Below are 24069 nucleotides of genomic sequence, written 5' to 3'. Positions count from 1 at the left end.
ATACACACCTGGGGCTCATGGTCATATAGATGTCATTTAAAGCCACGGGACTGGATGAGATCATTAAGGCAGAAGGTGTAGGTCGAAAGAAGAGGGCCAGGACCACTGACTGCAAAATGAGCCAATGACACCTACACCCACGGGGCTCTCGCGACGTGTCACGTGAACGCACCCAACGAGCACTGGAACCAGAGCGGCCCCGGGGGCGGGGCTACCAGGGGGCGGGGTCAGACGGGGGCGGGGCCGAGGGACCAGGCGGCCGCTGCTGGCCGGAGGGCGGCCGGGACGGTGACGTCACCGCATGACTGGGTTTTTATGAATGAAAGGAATCCTGTGAGTGAGTAATTCCGGGAAGCTCGCCTTACAACTCCGCGCGGCCTCGGCCCCCTGCGCCGCCCTCCCCACAACAAAACTCAGCGCGGCGCTCCAGAGCGCCCGGTTCAGAGCGACCTGCGGCTCAGAGCGGAGGGGAGACGGACCAGAGCGCGGGCCGGGACAGCGGCCGGGACAGCGGCGAGACGCGCGCGTGCGAGTGCGCCGGGCCAAGAGGGCCCAGAGGCGGGTGAGGAACGCGGGGCCAGGAGGGCGGTGCGCGGGACCCCGAGGCGGCAGGGTTTCCCGCCCCAGGACGCGCCTAGGGTGGGCGCCGGGACCCGATCCGTCGGGGCTCCCGGGGCTCCATCGCCCGACGGCTCGGGGCGGGGAGAAGGGAGCGGCCGTCCCGGGGACGCCGAGGACGGGGCCGAGGCCAACTCGGTGGAGTGGGGGTGGAGACGGGGCCCCTTCCCGGGGCGCGGGCGGGGAGGCGGCGGCGCCGGGGAGGAAGGGGCAGCGCAGGCTGGCGATCTCAGCGTCCGCCCGGCGGGGGCGGGGGCGCTGTGCTCCTACGTGACTTCGGTGGGAACAGGCCCTGGCCCGGCGCCGGCGGGCGGTGCGTGCGCGGTTTGTTTACGTCTGAGGGCGGGCGGTCGGGCGTGTGTTCCCTGGCGGGCGGCCTGGGTATCCTGCCCGGTGCGTGCGTGCGCAGTGTACCTCGGGGGGCGTGTGTCTGTTGTGCTGTGTGTGCGCGTGTGTGCTTGTGTGTGTGTGTCCGCGCGCGCGCTCCCTGGGGCCTGTACACCAGCGGTGTGTACCTCGGAGAGGGCGTGCCCTGGGCTGGCCACCGGAGTAAACGCGGAACAAGGACCCGAGCGAAGGAAGCGGACCCATGCGTCTTCACACGGGGTCTGGGAATTCTGGCCCGGGCCTCCCCAGTCCTACTACCCAGGGCTGTCAGGTCCCCGCTCTCCCCGGAGTTTCCCAGGGCCTCCGCCACGTGACCCCAGTGTTTGTCCCCCGCCCAGAGCCGGTGCCCGCAGCCACAGGGTGGGGCAAGGTATCAAAGACCCCACCCAGCTAAGCTAGGAGCGAGGGGTGTGAGCCACCCCCGCTTGGCACCCTGGTGGATCTGGTAACAAAGTGAGTTGGAGCCCAGGTTCTTGTCCCCAGATTTTGGGGCTCCCTAGGGAGGGAAAACCCAACGTACTCTCGTTCTTCCCAGGGTTGCCCATCCCCTCAGTCCCGTGAGAACAGGAAGGGCCAGAAAACCTTGACCGCAAAGGTGCGGGGCAGGGAGAGGACCACAGGCTTTCTCGCTAGTCCGGGTTCTGGAGGCTGTACCTGCTAGGTCTTGGAGGATGGGGTGGAGCCGGTTTCCGCCCTCCTGGTAGTTTCAGTTCACAAGTGGGACTAGTGAGACCAGACTGACCTACAGCTGGACGCCGGAAGCTAGCTGAGGCTCTGAGCCAGCCGGCAGACCCCGAGTCCTCACCCTGGGCCAGGCAGGGTCAGCAGGCAGTGGGGATAGGCCTCTGCACGAAGGGTTAATGAGCGAGGGGTGGGGCCTGACCTAGCCACCACCTACCCACTCACCCAATAGCCCTGCAGAAAGCACCTGTTTGTTGTAGCAGCCTGCAGGATGGGCTGGGGGCTAGAGATTCCTTGGTCTTAATCCACCTTCCCCCTCCACCCACCCACAGGCTAGGGAATCATGGGAGGGGAGCAATGGAACTTCCTAGTGTGAGGAACCAATGATCTTTTGACTTTGGATCTTTGAACCCTGGGTGAGCTCTGCTGCAGCAGCTGAGACCCTCAGTGTTCCCATCTGCCACTGGAACTAGATAACAGCCAGGATGGCAGGATGGTGGGTAGAAGGGGGAAGCTCTGGAAGTCTCAGACTGCAGACAGCATATTTTCCAGGTGAATTGTGGAAGAGAAAGAGCCAACTGCCCCATGCCAGGAGCTGGGGGTACCCAAGAGTAGGTGGGGTTTGAGTCAGGGGTGTTGGGGCCAGGAGCACAGGAACCAGACAGGCCCACCCTGAAAGCTGGGCAGGAAACATTCCAAAGTAGGGCCTGGGGTCAGGGGATGAGGGGAAGTGGCTGGTTGACTCAGTCCCAGATGAAAAGTTAGCATTGAGAGGTTTAACTTCCCATTGAATCACCCCTGGGCCCTGCATTGCCATTGGGCCCCTGCCCTGGACCAGACGCCGGGGATGAGATGAACAGACCAGATCCAGAGACTGACCTCTGGGAGCTTACAGCTGAGCAGTGGACACAGAGTTGAAGAAATATCCACAGAAGTAAATGCAAAACACGGCTGAGATGGGTGATGTGAGGGAGAAGCCACTGTGGTTTGAAAGTACATAACAGTGCTCTGACTTAGCCAGGGCAATCAAGGAAGGCTTCCCTGGGGAGGTGACTAGTGCACTGAGTCTGATAGAGTGGTGGTTGTCTGCAAAGCCCTTGAAGGCAGGAACTGTGATTCACTTCAGGGTCTCCAGGGCCCAGCACAGAGCCTGGAACACAATGGGTGCTTCTCGGATGTTTGCTGATTGAATGAATGAGCCCTGGATCCCTGTCCTCGAAGAGCTCCACAACATATGCAGAAAAAGGCCTGGGAACCCCAGAGAAACAGGAAGCCAGGGCAGAGGCTGGAGGAATCTTGAAGCAGTCTCCCAAAAGCGAGCAGATCCTTCAGGGCTCAGGCAACTTCCTCCCTCACACACACTGGCATGCACTGCCCGCTTGTCCCTTTGGGAAACATTCAGGGATAGTAGAATTTGCTATCTGTTCATTCATTTGTTAGCATATGATCCTGGGAGAGAGTGGACAGGAACACGGTTGAGGCCTGAGGACCCTACTGTGTGGGCTTGCGGGGAGGCTGGCATTGCAGGGTTTGGAAGTGGGCCAAGCACGGACAGGCTCGTGGGTTTGTGTCAGTAGCGATTCCTCTGACAGCTCTTGCAGGAGGATCAATGGTGGGGATTGGAGACAGACGGCAAGGCAAGAGGCTGGTGAGCAGGCAGCTGTGGTCATGGTCCAGATGAAAGAGGAAGTGGTCTGTGGCTGTGCAGGTGGAGAAGAGGGCTAGTCTGATAGTCTGATAGTTTGCATCTCATGCCCCCACCTTCAGGAAGCCTTCACCACTTTCCTTTCCCTACCTCCATTCTGCTGGTGGTCTTGGAGCTCTGAGCCAGAATCTGAAACTCTAAACTCGGAGATAGTCATTGTTGGAAGGTACCTTAGACTTGGAGGAGGTTTGGCATATTGGGAAAACTGAGGCCCAGAGAGAGGGAGTGCTGTCCCTGAAGCCACACAGCGAGTGTGAGAGGGTGCCAGAACTAGGGCTGGAACCCCAGGCCGTTGCTTCTCCGTGGTGCTGGGTTCTCCCAGCCTTGCTCCCCTTCCAGCAGGGAGGCGGCTCCAGCAGAGCTGGCTGCCAAGACCTAGGAAAACACATTTTTTCCCTCTGTCCTCACAGAGCAAGCAAAATGGCTCAGCAGCCAGAGAGGAGCCCATGCCAGCGGGTGGGCCTTCTACAGGATGTCTCTGGAGTGGACTGCTGGGGCCAGGGAGGGGGACATTGGAGGGTTGTGGCTGCTGACTGGACAAGGCAGCTGTCAGTCCCTCAAGAGTCACCTCTCTCCTTATGCCTCCAGAAGACGCCATGGACCTGCAGACCCTGGAGGTCAGCTCTGCTGGCTTCCAAGGGAAGAAGCCAGGGAGAGGCGGTGGTGGCCGGAATAGAAGAGAGAGGACCCCTGGGTTCCACTCCACCACTGCTACCAAACAGTGGCTTGGTTGCCTCCGGTGCCTAACAGGGGATTGGATCAGCTACTATTTCTCAGGCCCAGGGTCAGCCAGCCTGGCAAAGGCAGAGGACCCAGGCCCCTTGGCAGCCCCTGGCCTGGGGTTGCCTGCGGAAAGCCTGAGGTCACCAGAAAGTTCCCCCTTCTTGTGACTTTCCCTCTGTGATTGCCTGACTTTGCTGAGCTAGGACATTCCTGGGCAAACGTGGGTGCCTCAGCTGACATCCAGGATGCAGTTGAGGGGGCTGAGGCTGGGACAGGAGGGCATGGAGGAGTGGGGGAAGAGCAGGTTCGAAACCTTCCTAGCGCCTGAGGGTATTTACAAACACAGCCAGCTTCCACTATTATCAAGGGTAGGGAACGGCTGATGGTTCCATCTCTCCGTTCCATCTCTCGGGCCTGGTCTGGAGGCACTGTTGAGGATTCTGAGGCTGTGTCCAAGCCCAGGAGAAAACAGTTCTGTGCTGAGAAAGACTCAGGGGCTGTGTCCTGCCTCACTGGGAACTGGTGCTGTGTGTGGTTAGTGATGTCTCTGTTGCTTGTGGATAGTGGGATGATGGCGAGACGAGGTGATCTTTCTTGCCTATGCCTCTTTTTTTTTTTTTTTTTTTTTAAGACGGAGTCTCGCTCTGTTGCCCAGGCTGGAGTCCAGTGGCTTGTTCTTGGCTCACTGAAACCACCTCCCAGACTCAAGCAATTCTCCTGCCTCAGCCTCTCAAGTAGCTGGGACTAGAGGTGTGCGCCACCACACCCAGCTAATTTTTGCATTTTTTTTTTTTTTTTTTTAGTAGAGACAGGATTTCACCATGTTGGCCAGGCTGTTCTTGAACTCCTGGCCTCAGATGATCTGCCCACCTTGGCCTCCCAAAGTGCTGGGATTACAGGCGTGCGCCACCGTGCCCAGCCTTGCCTAAGCCTCTTACATTTTACACACTAAGATTATTATGATCATTACCACTTAGCAAAGAATCCAGGACACAGGAAAAATGACTTGTGCATGAGGCCAGGCTGTGCCTCTGCGGTTCTGTATCAGCCGCAGCACCCAACGGGCAGTTGATTAACTTGCGTGGGGAGAGGCCTCCCTTCTCCCATTGGGTCTGTGTAGCTCAGGTGGCCCAGGCATCACTGCACGTGCCAGCTCCCCAAACGGCTGGCAAGGGGGCCTGGACACGTAGCTGTCACTTGCAAATCATATCCCTAGGGGGCCCAACACAAATCGCGGAGAATCAGAGCTGGGGTGGCGTGGAAACCGGCAAATCCAGCTTTATCTTCACAGGGCTAGGGAAACAGGGCCCAGGGAGGTTGCCCTGCCAGGGCCACACAGGGAAGAGGTGAGTGGCTCCATGTGGCCTCAGGCCTGAATTCTATTATTATTATTATTATTATTATTATTAAGATGGAGTCTTACTCTGTTGCCCAGGCTAGAGTGCAGTGGCGTAATCTCGGCTTATTGCAACCCCCACCTCTCAGGTTCTAAGCGATTCTCCTGCCTCAGCCTCCTGAGTAGCTGGGACTAGAGGCGTGTGCCACCAGGCCCAGCTCATTTTTTGTATTTTTAGTAGAGACGGAGTTTCACCGTGTTAGTCAGGATGGTCTCAATTGCCTGACCTCATGATCCGCCCACCTTGGCCTCCAAAAGTGCTGGGATTACAGGCATGAGCCACCTTGCCTGGCTATCTTTTTTTTTTTTTTTTGAGATGGAGTTTCACTCTGTCGCCCAGGATGGAGTGCAGTGGCACGATTTCAGCTCACTGCAACCTTCACCTCCGGGTTCATGCCATTCTCCTGCCTCAGCCTCCCGAGTAGCTGGGACTACAGGTGCCTGCCACCATGCCTGGCTAATTTTTTTTTTTAAGAGGCGGGGTCTTGCTTTGTCACCCAGGGAGTGCAGTGGCAGGATCACAGCTCATTCCCTCCTTGAATTCCTGGGCTCAAGGGGTCCTCCTGCCTCAGCCTCCTAAGTAGCTGGGACCACAGATATGCACCACTGCACCCGGCTAATCTTTTTATTTTTTGGAGATGAAGTCTAGCCATCTTGCCCAGGTTGGTCTTGAACTCTCAGGCCTGAATTCTACCCCATGCTGGCTGTATGAGCCTGGACTACTCTATTGCCATCTCTGGGCATTACCTCAGGATTGGGCGAACCAGGGAGATGACGGTGTGAAGGGACCAGGTTTCAGTCCTGGGCCTTTGCAGATATTCATTCACACCTGTTGTGTGACTTTAAGCAAGTGATGCCCGTCTCTGGGTCTCTACTTCCCCTTGGGTCAAGTGAGGAGGCAGGACCTGATGGCCTCGAAGGGCCTTTCCTGCAGTTCCCTGTGTGACTGCCGCCAGCTGGGAGATGCTGAATCAGAGTGAAACCCCAGTGCTGGCTACAGGCCTGACCCCTCCTGGACAGACAGCAATTCTAACCTCCCAGGTGCTCACTGACCTCTACAGTGTATACCACTTGATTGCACCAAAACCCTGCGAGGCAGGTATTATTCTGATCCTTTAAATGGGAAAGTGGAGACCCACAGAGATGGAGTGGCTCACCCCAGGTCACACAGCCTGAGAAAACAGAGATGGGACTTAAACCCAAGCTTGACTCCCAATCCAGTGCTCCTTTCCCTGTTTCCCACACCCCACCTTTGGGCCCAAAGTCACGGGGATGGGATCCCCTCTGTTCTCTTCCCATTCTCCTAGCATCTGTACTGGCTCTGCCAACAGGCGCAAGGAAGCATCTGGAGAGGAGGAAGAATTAGAGACAGGGCCAGGAGGTACTGAACGACGTTTCAGCTTGGAACTTGGTTTGGACTGACGAGCTGGGTGATGGCGTCAGACACTCCGCCCATCCACCCTTCCCCAGTGCCTGCTCCCTGCCAGGTCTTGAGATGGGTGGCCTCAAGCACCCAGAGCTGATTCAGCCTCTCCCTGTCTGGTGGAGAGACAGCAAGGAAACACAACCCATTACACACAGGGGTAGGGGTGCCTAACAAGTCCTAAGGATCAGGGAGGGCTTCCTGGAGGAGGAGATGTTTACACCCAGGGCAAAAGGATGAGTAGGTGTCTGCCAATGTAGGGGGGAGTAAGGGGAGAGAGATGTCATGGGGTGGGAGGTGGCTCAGAGGCAAGAAAGTGCGGTTGGGAGGAAGTGAAAGAAATTCTGTGTGGCTGGAGCAGAGTGGAGGTGGCAGTGGTGGCAAATGGGCGTGGGGCTGGACACACAGGGCCTGGGGTGCTGTGAGGGTAGGTCTGGACTCTGTCCTTAGGATAGTAGGGAACTATCTATCTATGGAACTATCTATGGAAGGTTTTGGTTTTGTTTTGTTTTGTTTGTTTTGAGACGGAGTATCACTCTGTCGCCCAGGCTAGAGTGCAGTGGCGCGATCTCGGCTCACTGCGAGCTCCGCCTCCCGGGTTCACATTGTTCTCCTGCCTCAGCCTCCTGAGTAGCTGGGACTACAGGTGCCCACCACCACGCCCAGCTAACTTTTTTTGTATTTTTTCATAGAGACAGGGTTTCACCGTGTTAGCCAGGATAGTCTCAAATCTCCTGACCTCGTGATCTGCCCGCCTTGGTCTCCCAAAGTGCTGGGATTACAGGCATAAGCCACCCTGCCCAGCTGAACCATGGAAAGTTTTAATCTGGTTGGTGGCATGGTCAGATTCACGTGGTGCAACGATTGTCCGGCTGCTGTGTGGGGATGAGCTGAGGGCAGCAGGGAGGCGTGCTGGGACCTCCCCAGGTGTGTGTAGGGCAGTGAGTGTGGCCACTTAAGAGGCCTGCATTGGGTCGGGCGCAGTGGCTCTCACCTATAATCCCAGCACTTCGGGAGGCCGAGGCAGGTGGATCACCTGAGGTTAGGAGTTCGAGACCAGCCTGACCAATATGGTGAAACCCTGTCTCTACTAAAAATACAAAAATTAGCTGGGCATGGTGGCAGGCGCCTGTAGTCCCAGCTATTCAGGAGGCTGAGGCAGAATGAATCTCTTGAACCCAGGAGGCGGGCGTTGCAGTGAGCTGAGATCCTGCCACTGCACTCCAGCCTAGGTGACAGAGCCAGACTCCATCTCAAAAAAAAAAAAAAAAAAAAAAAAGGCCTGGATCAGTGAGGTTGACATGTAAACATCTCCAGATAGTGTTTGAAAGGTCAGGTAGCCCACAGATCTCATACGACTTTTCCAGGTAGGATGGGAGTGCACAGAGGCCCCCAAGGAGACCTAGGTGGGCAGCCAGGGCCTGCCTGAGCCCCCTAGGATTTGAAGTGCTAGGCAGGGAAACTGAGGCCAGAGCCCAGGCTAAGCCGGCATGTTCAGCAGTGGGGGTTGCAGCTCACGGTTCACCCCATGAAGGCACTGGTCTTCACCATGGATCCACACAGGGGTCTAGAGCTGCCTAGGTCCTGACCTGGCACTCTGGGTCCACCCAGCTACCCTCAGCGCAACCTGTGTGACTCCTAAGACTCTCCTGCTTAAGGGCCACAGTGGCTGCCCCATCAGAGGATCTCTGCAAGCATCAACTTCCTTCTGTCCCACTCCTTCCTTCCCTCCGAGCTGCCAGACCCCCTGACTGTGTGGGCCGGGAGGGGCTGGGGAGTTTCCTGAGAAGCCCTGGACTGTCCCCACCTCGGCCTGAGTCACACTGAGAACTCAGCAAGGATTCCTTGAGCATCTACGAGGTACTAGGCGCTCTTCTAGGCACAAGGGAGGCCACGGTGAATGAGGTATAAGCTCTGCCCTCATGGAGCTGGCATTCTAATCGGAGGGCTGGGAGGGACAGACACTGAACAAATACCCACCATATATGTGAGTCATGATAATTATACATGAGAAAACCTGAAGTGGGGAAGGAACATGGGGAGTCTGTGTGTGTGTGTGTGTGTGTGTGTGCGCACGCGTGTCTGTGTGTGTATCAGGGGTTGCAAATTCTAAATTGAGTGAACATGAGGTCTGAAGAGACCTGAGGAGGCGACAGAGCAAACTTTGTGGCTATCTAGGGAACAAAGATGCCAGCAGAGGCCATGAGCGGTGGCTCATGCCTATAATCCCAATACTTTGGGAGGCAGAGGCAGGAGGATCGCTTGAGCCCAGGAGTTCAAGACCAGCCTGGGCAACATGGTGAAACTCTGTCTGTATAAAAAGTACAAAAATTGGCCAGGCTTGGTGGCATGCACCTGTAGTTCCAGCTACTAGGGAGGCCGAGGTAGGAGGACCACTTGAGCCTGGGAGTTTGAGGTTGCAATGAGTTTTGACCATGTCACTGCACTCCTGCCTATAACAGAATGAGTGAGACCCTGTATAAAAAACAAACAAACAAACAAACAAACAAAAAAATGCCAGCAGAGGGACCAGCAAGTACGAGGGCCCTGGAGAGGAGCATGCATCCTGTGTTGAGGAACAGCAGGTGTGGCTGAGGCAGGGGAAGCAAAGGGGAGCCAGGCAGGACTGAGGTCGGAGAGGACATGCTGGGGAGCACTTTCTTTTCTTTTTTGAGATGGAGTCTCACTGTGTCGTCCAGGCTGGAATGCAGTGGTGTGATCTCGGCTCACTGCAACCTCCACCTCCCGGGGTCAAGTGATTCTTCTGCCTCAGCCTCCTGAGTAGCTGGGACTACGGGCGCCCGTCACCACGCCTGGCTAATTTTTGTATTTTTAGTAGAGACGGGGTTTCACCATGTTGGCCAGGCTGGTCTCGATCTCCTGACCTTGTGATCCACCCACCTTGGCCTCCCCAGAATGCTGGGATTACAGGTGTGAGCCACCGTGCCCGGCCACTGGGGATCACTTTCTGCAGCACATTGTGGGCCATGGTGATGACTCTGGCTTTACTCCAGTGAACCGTGGGAAGGTCCTGAGAGAGGCGTGACATGAGCTGACTTAACACAGCTACCTGTGTCACCCAGGGGGAAAGTGAGGCACAGAGAGAGTGGCTAACCTACCGGAACCCCACAACTAGTGAGCGAGACCACCCCCAAAAGGCCCCAGGTGTGTCTGGCACCGAGGTCCATGTAGTTTTCATTTCTCCACCTTGTCCCTGGGAGACACCTCGGTCCTGCCAGAATGTGTCAGAGGCTGAGCTGACCTGTGAGGTCAGCCCTGCAGACAGCTCAAGGAATCAGGGCTTGGACCTGGCCTCTTGCCCTCTGCTGTCCACCAAACTGGGTAATGCTCTTTCCGATATGGCATGTGTTTATAGGATGCTACAGCTCAGATCACAAAACATCTTCCTTTGTTTTCTTTTTACTTTTTTTTTTTTTTTTTGAGATAAAGTCTCACTCTGTCACCCAGGCCGGAGTGCAGTGGCGCAGTCTCAGCTCACTGTAACCTCCACTTCCCAGGTTCAAGCAATTCTCCTGCCTCAGCCTCTCGAATAGCTGGGACTACAGGTGTGCACCACCACACCTGGCTAATTTTTGTATTTTTGGTAGAGATGGAGTTTCGCCATGTTGGCCAGGCTGGTCTCGAACTCCTGAACTCTGGTGATCTGCCTGCCTCAGCCTCCTAAGTGCTGGGATTACAGGTGTGAGCCACTGCACCCAGCCTATCTTCCTTCATTTTCCTTGGCTTCTTATTACTGCCCCCTCCCCTTGGAGACAGATGAGAAAACTCACGTTCACAAGGAATGGCGGAGTAGATCCTATCAGCTTGGGACAGAGCGGACTGCTGCTTTATAGGGGCCTTTGGGAGTTGGTCCCCTTCTCCAGCCTAGAGCAATGACCACTGACCCTCCACGAGTTTTATTCACCTTTGTCTCCCCATTACCAACTACATGTTTGGCAAAGAGTAGCTTCTCAATAAATAGTTGTTGAAGGAGCATGCGGCTGTCAGGCGTGTGGGAGGGGGGATTAGGAGATGAGAGGCCCTCAGTGGTCTAGGGATGGCTGCCTCATCTGCCTAGGGCATGCTGAGTTAGTGTGGGGCAGTCCCCAGGCAGCTGGGAAAGCTTTTCCAAAACAGAGGTCTAGATGAAGGAGGCCTGGGGAGAGAGGGGACTGGCTGATATTGTATCTTATGGGGTGCCGGATGGGCTTTGTAAAAAGGCATTTACTGGCAGAGCACGGTGGCTCAAGCCTGTAATCCCAGCACTTTGGGAGGCCGAGACGAGCGGATCACGAGGTCAGGAGATCGAGATCATCCTGGCTAACGCGGTGAAACCCCGTCTCTACTAAAAAAATACAAAAAAACTAGCCGGGCAAGGTGGCGGGCGCCTGTAGTCCCAGCTACTTGGGAGGCTAAGGCAGGAGAATGGTGTAAACCCGGGAGGCAGAACTTGCAGTGAGCCGAGATCCGGCCACTGCACTCCAGCCTGGGCGACAGAGCGAGACTCTGTCTCAAAAAAAAAAAAAAAAAAAGTCCTGAAAAATCAAATCAAAGGCACATGTCCAAGCCCCATGTGGAAGAATGGTCAGGAGAGGGACATCTATTCATTTGGTGCACACTTACTGGGCCATCTACTATATACCAAGCACTTATTTAGGCATATTGATGCCATGGTGAGACAGGCAAGGCCTCTGCCTTCATGGGCTTCCGTTTTGGTGGAGGAGGAGTGGGAAGGAGAAACAAATCATAGATGAGGAACCAAGCACAAGAAATGCAGAAGAGGTGACTGTTACAAGGGTTAATAGGCGGGGTTATGTGATGTGACACAAAGAGGCGTTCAGCCGGAATGGTCAAAGAAGATCTCTTGAGGCGGTGACATTGGGCAAACACCTAAATGATGAGGAGTCATCATGGGGAGCTAGAACAGTAAAGAGAACAGCATGTGCACAGCTCCGGAGGCTGGAAGGAGCCATTCAAGGAGGCCTGTGGAGCAATGTGGAGAGAGGAAGGTGGCAGGTATGAATCAGTTCTAAGATAGCAGAGGCCTTGAATGGCAAGGTAGTGAGTTTGGATTTTATTCTAAATGGGAAAACAAAAACAAAACAAGGTGACTTTGCCCTCCTTTCTACCCTAGGTCTGCGGCCCAGAGGGCACCTTCTGCAAACATGTCTGTGGATCCCCTATCCAGCAAAGCTCTAAAGGTGAGGAGGCAGCCTCTGTTAACCCAGTGAAGCCCTCCCTCCCTGCCCATGTAGAGCCTCGTCATCCCAACTTCCCCTTCTTTCCTGGAATCCCCTGGGTGGCTCAGCAGGCACCAGGCCTTCATGATGCCGAAGGGAAGGGCCACAGCCACAGGCTGGGACCAGGAGGCCTCGGCTCTGGTCACAGGCTGCATGTCCCTGGGGTAGGTCACTTCCCTCTCCATCCTCCTTCCCCATCGAGTCAATGCCCCCTGGGGCATTCAAAGGTGCTTTCCGGGCTGGGTTTCTCTGGCTGAGTCCAGGGCTTGGCGCTAGGTTAGAATTCAGGTTGAGCCCCGGGTGGCCTCCTTTTGTGTCCGGATCCTAGTTTGGCCTGGTTTCCCCTTCCCGGATTCCTGCTACCCTTCAGGGTTTTGGATCAAGTCCAACCACCACCTCGGTGGCTAAGGCGGTGAAAGAGGAACACCGAGGTGTGGAGGGGGGCACCGTCCCCAGTCCCTGGGCCTCAGTTTCCCCATGCCCGCAGATCAAGCGAGAGCTGAGCGAGAACACGCCGCACCTGTCGGACGAGGCGCTGATGGGGCTGTCGGTGCGCGAGCTGAACCGGCACCTGCGCGGGCTCTCGGCCGAGGAGGTGACACGGCTCAAGCAGCGGCGCCGCACACTCAAAAACCGCGGCTACGCCGCCAGCTGCCGCGTGAAGCGCGTGTGCCAAAAGGAGGAGCTGCAGAAGCAGAAGTCGGAGCTGGAGCGCGAGGTGGACAAGCTGGCGCGCGAGAACGCCGCCATGCGCCTGGAGCTCGACGCGCTGCGCGGCAAGTGCGAGGCACTGCAGGGCTTCGCGCGCTCTGTGGCCGCAGCCCGCGGGCCCACCACGCTCGTGGCGCCAGCCAGCGTCATCACCATCGTCAAGTCCACCCCGGGCTCGGGGTCTGGCCCCGCCCCCGGAGCGGACCCCGCCCACGGCCCGGCCTCCTGCTCCTAGTGCCCGCCCCCGCCATGCCCCAGCCACGCCCCTCCGGCTCCAGCTCCCTCCCCAAAGTGCCTGAGCGCCGCCTCTGTGCCCAGGCCCCATTTCTCTGCAGCACTGGCCCCTTGGTGCACACACACTCCCTCCATGGGCCCTGTCTTCCTCTTGCAGCCCCCAAAACTGGGACCGCATGGCCCTGGGAAGGGGAACTTTGGTAGGTTGGGGATGGGACAGAGGTCTGGATCTGGGATCGCCCTTGGCTGAAAGTTTAGCCTTTTTAGATTGAGAGATACAGAGCCGGCTTAGAGAACAGCTGTTGGGGGAGAAGAGGGCACCCCTCATCTTGGAAACTGCTCTGATTGTGCCAATATGTCCTCCAAACCCTCCCAGGATTCAGAGCTAGGTTTGGCTGGCTGTGACTTACGGGCCGTCCTGCTGAGAAATTGCACTGAAGAGATGCCTCCACCTCTGGTTTAGGCCTGGGGGTGCCTGACCTTCCGAAACTAAAAGAGTGGGTAGGAAGACTAGTGAAACCCAGTTCACAGATGGGGAAACAGGCCCGAGGTCACATTTCACTTAGTGGTTGTGCTGGGACCAAAACCTGGGTTTCCTCACTGCTGCCCTAAGATTCATTCCAGCCATGGTTTTCAGGGGGACAGTGGACAGGGACTCAGAAAGGTGGTGGGAGGGCATCCCTGGCCTGGGAGACCACTCGCTGCAAGGGAGGGGGAGAGAAGCAGAGGGAGAGAGAAGGTGACATGGATGGAAGAGTGGGAAGGAGCTGGCCTGGTTCAGCCCTAGGCTGTCCCTGCAGCCAGGGTGTCCAGGGGCTGGCCAGTCAGAGACACGGGGCCATGGACTGCTGTAGCAAATAGGGAGACAAGGAGACAGACCCTGCAGTCCTACTACAGCCTGGAGTGGGGTCCTAAGAAGAAGGGTACCACCTTGACCCCTGTCAGTGTCCACTGTGTGGTGGGGGCTGACCCCTGCCTTTGATTGTCATTCTCCTGGGAAGCCCAGCCTCAAGTCCCTCCCCCAACACTGTCCACACTGCCCCTCCCCACTGTTTATTTATTGCACGGATCTAAGTTATTCTCCCCAGCCAGAGCCTGAGCTCCTGTTCCCTGGGGAAAGTGGCGTATGGCCCTGAGCTGGACTTTATATTTTATATCTGCAAATAAATCACATTTTATCTTATATTTAGGGAAAGCCGGATAGCAACAACAAAAAATGTTTAAGCCAGGCACGGTGGCTCACACCTGTAATCCCAGCACTTTGGGAGGCCAAGGAGGGGGATCGCTTGAGTCCAAGAGTTTGAGACCAGCCTGGACAACATGGTGAAACCCCGTCTCTACAAAAAATACAAAAATTAGCCATGCTTGGTGGCTCATCATGCCTGTAGTCCCAGCTACTTGGGAGGCTGAGGCAGGAGGATCACTTAAGCCCAGAAGGCAGAGGCTGTAGTGAGTTGAGATCGCACCACTGCACTCCAGCCTGGGCAACACAGCAAAACCCTGTCTCAAAAAAAAAAAAGTTTAAAAATATTGCCCGGCTCCTAGAATTTATTTATTTCCTGACTTACAGCAAGCGAGTTATCGCCTTCTGTATTTTGTAGACTTTCCAAATAAAGTCAAGTTCTTTTTCCACAGAGAATAAGTGTGTATCCTGGACTATCTTTGTTGGGGAGGGGTGTCTAGAATGGGTTTCTGCTTTGAACCCCTTGGGGCCTCTGGTGGTGGGGAGGGCTAGTGCACATCACCAGCTGTTGCACAGGGTATGAGGTGGGGTGGAGACGGCTACAGAGACCAGCGGTGCTGAAACTTCGATGCTTCCTTTTGGTTGCTTAGAGCACAGGAGCTCCTGGGGAAAACAAAGCCATGAACACAGTGAAATTTAGAGCTACATTCTGGCGGAGCATGGTGGCTCACACCTGTAATCCCAGCACTTTGGGAGGCTGAAGCAAGAGGATCATTTGAGACTAGGAGTCCAAGATGAACCCGGGCAACACAGTTGAGACCCCATCTCTACAACAAATAAAAAATAATTAGCCACGTATGGTGGTACACATGCCTATTGTTCCAGCTACTGGAGAGGCTGGGGTGGGAGGATCACTTGAGGCCAGGAGTTTGAGACCAGTCTGGGCAACATAGCAAGACCCCCATCTCTACAAGAAATTTAAAAATAAGAAAACAGGCTGGGCACGGTGGCTCACACCTATAATCCCAGCACTCTGGGAGGCCGAGGCGGGTGGATCATTTGAGGTTAGGAGTTCAAGACCAGCCTGACCAACATGGTGAAACCCCATCTCTACTAAACATACAAAAAAAAAAAAAAAAACACTCGAGTGTGGTGGTGCACGTCTGTAGTCCCGGCTACTCGGGAGGTTGAGACAGCAGAATTGCTTAAACCCAGGAAGCGGAGGTTGCAGTGAGCTGAGATCGCGCCACTGCACTCCAGCCTGGGTGACAGAGCGAGACTCCATCTCAAAAAAAAAAAAAAAAAAAAATTAGCTATAGTGGTGTGGTTGAGCCCAGGAGTTCAAGGCTGCAGTGAGCTATGATTGTACCACTGCACAATCTAGGTGACAGAGACCCTGTCTCAAAAGAAATTTAGGGTTAAATTCCCGGGCATCCCTTTAGTGAACAGACACTCCCACCCAGAGAGGAAAAAACCCAGATTTCGGAGTCATTTTTCCAGCACTTTCACACTGAGGTCTGATTTTCTACAGCCAAGTAGAAACAATCTTCCCTATGTTTCAGAAGGCCCACGGAGGCAGAGTGGCTTTCCCAGCCCGTCTGCAGACCTAAACCATAACCCTGTGTCTTGTCCTAGGCCTCAAACTCACTAATTTCAACCCAATCTGCCAGCCCTTCTGAGGCACCCTGAAGGAGCTAGTGGAGTGTACTGTGGTCTGTGGGTCATGGCAACTGGGGTTTGAATCTAGGTGTCTGTTCTTAGCTGTGGGATCTTTGGTACTTATTTGATTTCTCACAGCCTCAGTTTACCCATCTGTAAAATGAACATGCTATGGGGCATGAGGCGTGAAAAACCCTGGGGACCCTGTGCTACAGGTTGTTTTTTTTTTTTTTTTGAGAGGGAGTCTCGCTCTGTCGCCCAGGCTGGAGTGCAGTGGCCGGATCTCAGCTCACTGCAAGCTCCACCTCCCAGGTTTACGCCATTCTCCTGCCTCAGCCTCCCGAGTAGCTGGGACTACAGGCGCCCACCACTTTGCCCGGCTAGTTTTTCGTATTTTTTAGTAGAGACAGAGTTTCACCGTGTTAGCCAGGATAGTCTCGATCTCCTGACCTCGTGATCCGCCCGTCTCGGCCTCCCAAAGTGCTGGGATTACAGGCTTGAGCCACCGCGCCCGGCCGGGCTGCAAGTTTTAACACTCAGAACACACATGTACAGTGGCACAGACTGAGGTGAGGTCAACTGTGGGGCTGGGTATGGGGCCGGTGGGGTAAGGCACCAGCTGGGCAAAGGTGCAGGATTTGAGTCCTGGAAAGGGCCAAATCGCATAGGTCGGCCACGTCCACGGGGCTTTCTCCCCTTTTCAGGTTGGGGCTCGGTGCTTTCCCTGCCAAGACCATGACCCTGAAATACTGAGTTCAGTCCTGCGGGAAGGGCAGCAGGAAGCTGCGGGAGGACGCAGGACCCGCCTCGGGAGGCTGGCGGGAATTCCCCCACCCACGCTGCATTCCTGAGTGCTCCCGTCAGCAGCAAGCCAGGCCCTGAGAAGGCATGCGGTACCAGAGAGGCCAGGCACTGTGCCCACGGCCAGAGGCCCCCTGCCCCAGGGTCCCTGGCCCTGAGGGTCCCAGGGTGGAGGATGGGCCCAGAGATGCAGGAAGCTTGTCTGGAAAGGGGATCCCAGGAAATCCTGGGAGAAGCCTGCAGGAGCGGGGCTGCCAGCATGTGGGCCCCATCGACCTGGTTGACCAAACAGGGAAGGAGCATTGACCACCTGCAGCCCGGCTGTCTGTCCTGGGGTAGGAGCTTCCTGGGGGCTGGGGAGACCCTTTGTCCGAGGGGGGCCTGGGCCTTGACCTTGGTCCCGGTCAATCTGAACCCCCATCACTTAAAGGTTACACACAGGAAGGAGAGGGTTTCCTAAGCCGCCCCTGCCCACAGCCACTACACCCACTCCAAACCCAACACAGGGGGCAGGGAGGAGGAAGGAAAAACCTCACCCACATGCAGAGATTTCAATACAATCTATATTATCTCATATACATATTCTTCCTCACTTTATTTGCTCACTTCTGTCACGCATTTAAAATGTCACAGAGACCAAAATAGAGTGGCTTTCTGGTGGAACTCATGGCAGTCATACAACAAGATACAAAACTAGGAGACTCTGTCTTCTCATACATCATACAATTAATTTTTCAAGTATTCTTTATGTACAAAGAGCTACTCTATCTGGAAAGAAAATTTAAAAAAAAAAAAAAAAAAAAGACAAGGTAGGTTATGCATCCTAAGGAGGAGGAGGGGATGGAGCGGTTGGGCACGTGTTCCCATCCCCATGACCCCAGGGACCGCTGATTCCCTGCCACTGAGCTCCCCCCACCCCCACCCTCCACGCAAACAGCAATGCTGGGGCAGGTGATGACCAAGGGGGTGGGAGTCAGCAGCACACTTTGGCCTGGAGGGAGAAGGGAAGCTACGTCGGAGACAGCTTGGTGAAAGCAGACGGCAGGGGCAGGGCCAGGGCTGGTCCTCAGCCTGTGTCTGCACCCACCTTCCCGGGTCAGGCCCCCCAAGACGGAGGGGGAGAGCTGGCCTCTGGCACCCACATGCAGGCCTCTGCCACAAGGGAGGGAAGGAGGCCAGGAAGACAGCCAGGCCCCGACTCTCCTCACAGGTGGCAGGGAGGGAACCTGTTCATTCCAGGAAGGACCAAAAGAAAGAATCCCCAGTGAACACCGGCAGGGTCCCTCTCCCTTACCCTACCAGCTTCTCGAGGCGACTGCAGCCCAAACCCAGGGATAGTCTGGGTTTTAGATGCCAGGACACTTTGCCTGTAGGGACATGTGTTGTGACACGAGGCTCTTCCTAAGTCAGGAGCTGGTATAAGCCCAGCCTGCTGGGGGCTCCGGCTCCGGAGGCCCCAGGTCTAGAGGTGTGGAGCGGGAGAGGAGGGGCTTGGTGGTCCTGAACACTCCTGAGGCCTGTCTGAGGGCTCTGGGCCCAGCACTGCAGGATCCTGTGAGCGCCAGCAGCTGAACGAAGAGCCCCAGGGAGCATGTGGGACAGACAGGGAGCCAGAGAGGGGCGCTTTCATATGTGACTAAGGCACAGAAGAGATGGGCCAGGGGCCGGATGGGGCAGAACACCAGGCCCTGTGTAGATGGGGGCCCCGAGAGGAGTCTGGGACCATTCCCCCACCTCTCAGCTCCCCACTGTGTGGCCACCCCTCCCAGCCTCCCTGCCAGACTGCCTTCCCCCGGAAGCTGGTCTGAAACATGGAGACTCAGACCTTTCCCCTGAAATGGGAGGGAGAAGCCCCAGAGAGAGAGAGGACCCAGCATCAGCCTGGGAGGGAGGGCTGGGAGCCCCTGAACCCTGGAGCAGCCAGGAAGCAAGGGCTCTGCCCAAAGCTATCGAGGAAGGACCCAGGTGAGCCGGCAGTGCGGGCTGTGGGCTGTCCTTGGTAGGCCAGGGGGAAGGGGCATGAGGCAGGCAGAGGTGTGGCCATGACGGGCGGGGACACCCAGGGGCCAGAAGCCCCTGCTTCAACAGAAGTGGTGCCCAGAGGCCCCTGAATGCCCTTTCTGGGTGGGGCCTGTGACTCCTGGTGTCTGGCTCTGATCCTTGCAGCATGCCAGGGAGGTCAGGAGGGGAGGACCACACAGTGCCCACATCCCCGCTCCTGCCCGGGGTGAGGTGAATCTAGCACTGGACAAAGGTGGACAAGGGAGGGATGCAGGCGGGAAGAGCCCAGGTCAGACAGGGTATTGCACGGTGTGTGTGGGGGCCACGGCTTGCCGACCTCAGCCTGAGAGTCTCGCGGGGAGAAGGGGCTAGAAGGCTGCAGCCGCTGGTCCACACACAAGCATTGGGGCCTGGGCGCGGCTGGTCCCAGCATGCCCCCAGCACAGGATGGGCAGCAGGGGCATGAGCCTTGCTCCCAGTGTCCTCTGCCCTCGCCCGGGCAGTGCAGGCTGGGCCGTGTATAAATATTCCTGAAGGCCCATGGGCGAGCCTGGCTGTCCCCGGTTCCTCTGGAAGTGACATGTGAGTGTTTCTGGTCCAATAAATAAATGGTGGCGTGAGTGCTGTGCCAGCTGCCTCCTGGCCTGGTGGTGTGGCTGGAGGTGGGGCACAGCCTGACCATGGCTACGGCGCCAGCACTTCTGCCACCACAGCCCGCACCTAGAACTCATCATCAGAGCTGAGCAGGAGAGTCTTCTCGTTGTCGCGGGCGCCACTGAGGCTGTGGGAGCGGGAGAGGCCATGGGCGCCACCACGCCAGGCGGGCCCAGGCTCCAGGGTGGAGTGCTGCGTGTACTGCTGGTAGGCGGGTGAGAAGTTGTGGATGGCGTCCTGCACGATGTCGTGCGGGCTCATGGTCTCCTTGAGGCTGCTGGAGATGCTCTTCATGGGGGCGCAGCGGCCTGCCGGGCAGGGGGCGGGAGGGGCGGGTGAGGAGGCTGCTCAGCCCCTGCCTGTGATCCTGGGACAGACTCCCCTAGCCCAAAGCTGTGCCCTTCCACCACCCCTTCTGGGACAGAGAATGGGGTCCAGGATATGAAAAGGGACAGGAAAAAATGGACTCCTTTGGCTGAGGAGCCCCAAGGGGAGGCTCAACTGTGAAGAGGAGCAGATGTAACCCCCCACTGGAGCCACGCCGGCTGGGGGAGGGACCGAGGCTAGAGACTGGCGAGCTATGGGCAGTGAGCCTGGAATGCCCCAGAGAGGCCAGGGCAGGCTCAACCGACTGAAGTCGGGGCATGTGGGGCCAGAGGGCCTGGAAGCCGGGGTGCCCTGTTCCACAGGCGCCAGACGCGTCCCCCACCACCTGGGGAAGTGCTGTGCTCCCTCCACTCTGGAGAGTGTGCCAGGGGCTGGCCCCATCAGGACCAGGCTGGCCTGCACCCCCAGGGCAGCAGATGCGACTCACTGGCTCCCTCTAAGAGGGCTTCCTCCTCATCTCCTCTAATCAATCGTCTGGTCCTCGCGGGCTCAGAGGGGAAAAGCAGCCCAGGAAACAAAACCTGGATGTAAGAGGCAAGCCTAACTCCAGAACCCAGGATTCCTGACTCAGCTTGTGAACTCTTGGAAACATCGTGAAATGCCCCGATATCCCATGAAGAGCACGGTGACCCCAGAAGAGGGCGGGGCATATTCCAGAACGAGAGACCAGGACGGAAGCAGGCAAGCTCTACAGAGGGTGGCCCTTGGCAGGTGCTCTGGGCATTCCCACCCAGGGGTGCCAGTGGGGAGGAGATGAGAACACAGAGGAGCTACAGAGAGAGGCATGCCAGTGACAGTGACCAGAACTGACGTACAGGACAGACATGCAGACCAAGAGCGGGACCTACCGTAAGGGCCGTATGTTGGCACTGCCCACGGCCAAACCCCGGGCAAAAGCAGGGCAAGGGGGGTGGGGAGAGAAGCCGAAGAAATAGAGAAGACAAGAGACAGCTGAGTGAACAATGTGTGCCCACCACCGAGGCCCACCAGCACGACACACCACACACCCTGCCCCCCCCCGGCCCCCATAGCGCACCCAGGAAGCTCCAGGTGCCTCCTGGGGCTTGGCAGGGGGGATATCCACCTAGGGATGACTCCTCCCCTGGTGTTCACGCCAACAGGAAACATCCGCCTGGCGGCTGAGTTCCGCCTCCACGTCTAGGTCAGGACGTCCCATCCCCACTTCTTCCCAGGCTAGCCTGGGGCCACATCTGCACCTCGTATTTTACAAACCTCACAACACTTCCCAGACCAGGACATGGAGGCTCGGAGGGAGGGGTTACGATCGCACAGCTGAGCCAGCTCTGCACCCAAGCCTATCCTGAGGGCTAAGGGTCTGGGCCTGGGTTAGAGGGTAGCAGGGGGCTCAGGACCAGTGCAGAGGCAGAGAAGGGCAAGCGGCTTCCCTGGCCGGATGCGGGTATGTCTAGGGGCAGTGTGTGGAGGGACAGCTCAGGCTGGGCGGCAGAGACCCAATGGGGCAGGAATGGTTCTTTGCCGTGCCCCCCCTTGCCCCTTGGGGTGGCCCCAGGCCCCAGGACGATGTTCCTACGGGCACAGGGTATGCCAGACCAGGTCTAAGGGACATCGCCCTCAATGCTGGGTGGGTGTTTGCTAGGTCCTTCCAACTGGGCCATCAGCTGGCAAGCCCTGGCCTTTGTGCGCCTGCTCTTTGGGCCATAGAGTAGGTCTTCCCCGACCAGGGAAGGCACAGAGGAAGGGGGATGGGAAGGAAGGGGAGCCCCGCTGCAGGTAGACAGTTCTACACTCACACTACCCACCACGGAGCCTGTGTGGGCCTGCAGGTAGGCCCTGGGGAAGTGGGTTTCTTGCCTCCAGCCACTCAGGCAGACAGCTGGCAGCAGCCAGGCTCCTGGGTAGATGTGTCAGAGAAGGAGGCTCCCCTCTCCCCAGTTCCTCCTGCCCCTTCACTGGCTCAGTCATTCTCAGGCCTTCCCAGCCTCCTCTTCCCCATCCTCCAAGGACAAGCCCCTTTGCCCAGCGGCCAGAGGCAGCCCTTCCGGCCCACTGGAGCGTCTCGGCAGCAGCACATTCACATCACCCTGGGAGTGCTTAAAGCACAGAACTCTCAGAGCACACAGCCTGCCAGCCCAGACCCATTACAGCGGCATCTCCGAGGGTGGGGCTGGTATCAGCCCTTTCAAAAGCTCTCCAGGGCATTTTCCAGTACAACTGGGGCCACTTACCACTGTTCTAGCAAGGAGGAAGATTCGCAGGTGTAAAAGAAAGCTGTTAAAACCTATTACCATCCGAGTCTGTTTCTCAGAAGTATTCTTTTTTTAAAACATAGTATATGAGATGAGGGAATTACAGGACAAAATGGTAACCACAGTGTTGGGTGTCAGAAGCCCGAGGGAATTTGTCTATTCATTTCAGTCTCTGTCTGTATCATCCCTGGGTCTCCACACTTGGACCTGCTGCAAGAGACAGGTGGCCTGAGCTTCCAGGACCGAATCCGTAGTGCTGGTGGCACCTGCTCTTCCCCGACCTCTGTGGCCCCATTTCTGCACATAGAGTCGGGATCCCATGTCCTGACCCAGCCGCACCTGTAGGATGCTGGGAGGTGGGAGGGCCCTGGGATGTTTGGGGCTCCCTGCTTCTCCCAGTGGGGGTCACCTAGGACCCTGGCTCATACCTTGTGCGTCCAGTCTCTTGTCAGCATAGACCTTGTAGGTGAAGGCGTGCCGCAGGGCCAGGGCTGCAAAGAACATCTCCACACAGATGATGAAGTCCTGGTAGCCAGCAGCCACAGTGCCCTCGCCCACCGACACGCGGGCCGAGTGGATTTTGGGGATGGCCCCACACTTCTCCAGGATGGCCAGGAGCATGCCTGGATGAGGAGGCATGGGTGTCTGGACCCAGACTGGTCCCCTTCCTGGTCCCCCATCTTCCACAATGCCCCACTCAGCTACCCACACGCCCCAGTAAGGATGTAAGCAGGGCCACAGCTGCTCCTGTAGGGCAGGAGTAGCGACACAAGGCCACAGACTCCGGAAACCCCGCTCTCCCAGCTCTTTGCCAGCCAACAAAACTGAGATGTCAGCGATTTCGCAGGGTCTCCTAGGCCCTCCCATCCATGTAGTGGCCCCAACAAATCTCCCCCACCCCCTGGGAAAGGCCCTTGAGGGCTCAGATTTCACCCCCAGCAAGTGCCCAGTGGGCTGAGGCCCCTCTGAACAGGCCCCACGGGCACCAGGGACCATAAGCAGAAGGGGCAGCAGGAAGCACAGAGGACAGGGCAGCATGGGCAGCCTCGAGGCGCTGGGAGGGGGCTCACCTTGCCAGAAGGAGAGAAAGATGACAGACTTGACCATGAAGAACTTGAGGACGGGGCTGTAGGGGCTGAGCAGCTCCCGGGTGGCAAAGTAGAAGAGGAAGAGGGCGTAGAGGGCCAGGCTGACGGAGATGTTGTAGATGATGGTCACGTACAGGTAGCCGCTGGTGACGCTGCAGGACGGGGAGCATTTTCTGGCTGGGACAGACCCTTGGAGGGAAGGGGTTCTCCTCGACTGCACCACACAGTCCCCATGGCTCTTAGCCCCACATGTCCAGCAGAGCTCAAAGAGCCACTGAAGGGGTCAGAGGGGGTGATCAAAGCGACAGACGGGGGTGGGGGTGTACGGGGTGTGTCTGCAGGCCAGACCAGCTCTGCTGCCTCTGCGTGACTCATGGACTTGTCTATGCCCTGGTGCCCACACTCCTAACGCCGGACACCAGTGTGGAAGCCAGGGCTGAGCTGGAGGCCATAGCCTGACAGGCAGATGACAGGCGTCAAAGTGGGTGACGCTGCTTAGCTCTGCTGCCTTTTCACTTGGTTGGCTGCATCCCCCGGACCTCCCTTTGCTCACCTGCCCTGGTAGGGCTGTTGTGCAGTTCACAGACAGTGTGTGCCAAGTGCTTCAAAGCACAGGGCTAGACACATGGTCACTTTTATTTTATTTTATTTTTTTTTTGAGAGACGGAGTTTTGTTCTTGTCACCCAAGCTGGAGTGCAATGGCGTGATCTCGGCTCACCACAACCTCTGGCTCCTGGGTTCAAGTGATTCTCCTGCCTCAGCCTCCCGAGTAGCTGGGATTACAGGCACCCGTCACCATGCCCGGTTAATTTTTTGTAATTTTAGTAGTGATGGGGTTTCACCATGTTGGCCAGGCTGGTCTTGAACTCCTGACCTCAGGTGATCCACCAGCACTGGCCTCCCAAAGTGCTGGGATTACAGGCGTGAGGCACCGTGCCCAGCCACATGG

General features: G+C 57.0%; 2 protein-coding genes across 10 annotated transcripts in view; one reads left to right on the top strand and one right to left on the bottom strand.

Moving 5' to 3' along the window:
* Positions 1-231: 231 nt before the first annotated feature.
* Positions 232-14760, top strand: MAFF (MAF bZIP transcription factor F). Of its 3 annotated transcripts, none has more exons than XM_003905534.3 (3): positions 232-562; positions 12068-12134; positions 12661-14757. In XM_003905534.3, exons 2-3 carry the CDS (start codon positions 12099-12101, stop codon positions 13117-13119), a joined length of 495 nt encoding a protein of 164 aa, XP_003905583.1. In that variant the 5' UTR covers positions 232-562; positions 12068-12098; the 3' UTR covers positions 13120-14757. The 3 variants fall into 3 exon arrangements, with proteins under 3 accessions (XP_003905583.1, XP_009215534.1, XP_017800799.1); XM_009217270.3 differs by having other exon boundaries at positions 288-558; positions 12661-14760; XM_017945310.3 differs by lacking the exon at positions 232-562 and adding an exon at positions 11453-11949 and having other exon boundaries at positions 12661-14760.
* Positions 14761-17306: 2546 nt separating this feature from the next.
* Positions 17307-24069, bottom strand: part of TMEM184B (transmembrane protein 184B) — a 54977-nt gene continuing 48214 nt past the window's right edge. For 2 of the 7 annotated variants that reach the window (XM_003905531.3, XM_003905533.3), the window contains 3 exons: positions 23102-23271; positions 22460-22654; positions 17307-19724 (listed from right to left, as the gene is read on the bottom strand). In XM_003905531.3, the coding sequence (XP_003905580.1) occupies positions 19483-19724; positions 22460-22654; positions 23102-23271 (607 nt within the window). In that variant the 3' untranslated portion in view covers positions 17307-19482. The other 5 variants (XM_021921551.2, XR_652843.3, XM_009217273.3 and 2 more) reach the window with 5 other exon arrangements.

This window comes from Papio anubis, chromosome 16 (genome assembly GCF_008728515.1).
Source record: "Papio anubis isolate 15944 chromosome 16, Panubis1.0, whole genome shotgun sequence".
Classification (NCBI taxonomy): Eukaryota; Metazoa; Chordata; class Mammalia; order Primates; family Cercopithecidae; genus Papio; species Papio anubis.
This window is presented reverse-complemented; position numbering and strand designations above follow the sequence as displayed.

Excerpts from the sequence above, each read along its gene's own strand:
- MAFF (XM_017945310.3), top strand. The coding sequence starts at position 11,927 with ATGTGGAGAGAGGAAGGTGGCAG. Across the intron at positions 11,950-12,067 it reads TGGAGAGAGGAAGGTGGCAG|GTCTGCGGCCCAGAGGGCAC; the intron begins GTATGAATCAGT and ends TTTCTACCCTAG. Across the intron at positions 12,135-12,660 it reads TATCCAGCAAAGCTCTAAAG|ATCAAGCGAGAGCTGAGCGA; the intron begins GTGAGGAGGCAG and ends CCATGCCCGCAG.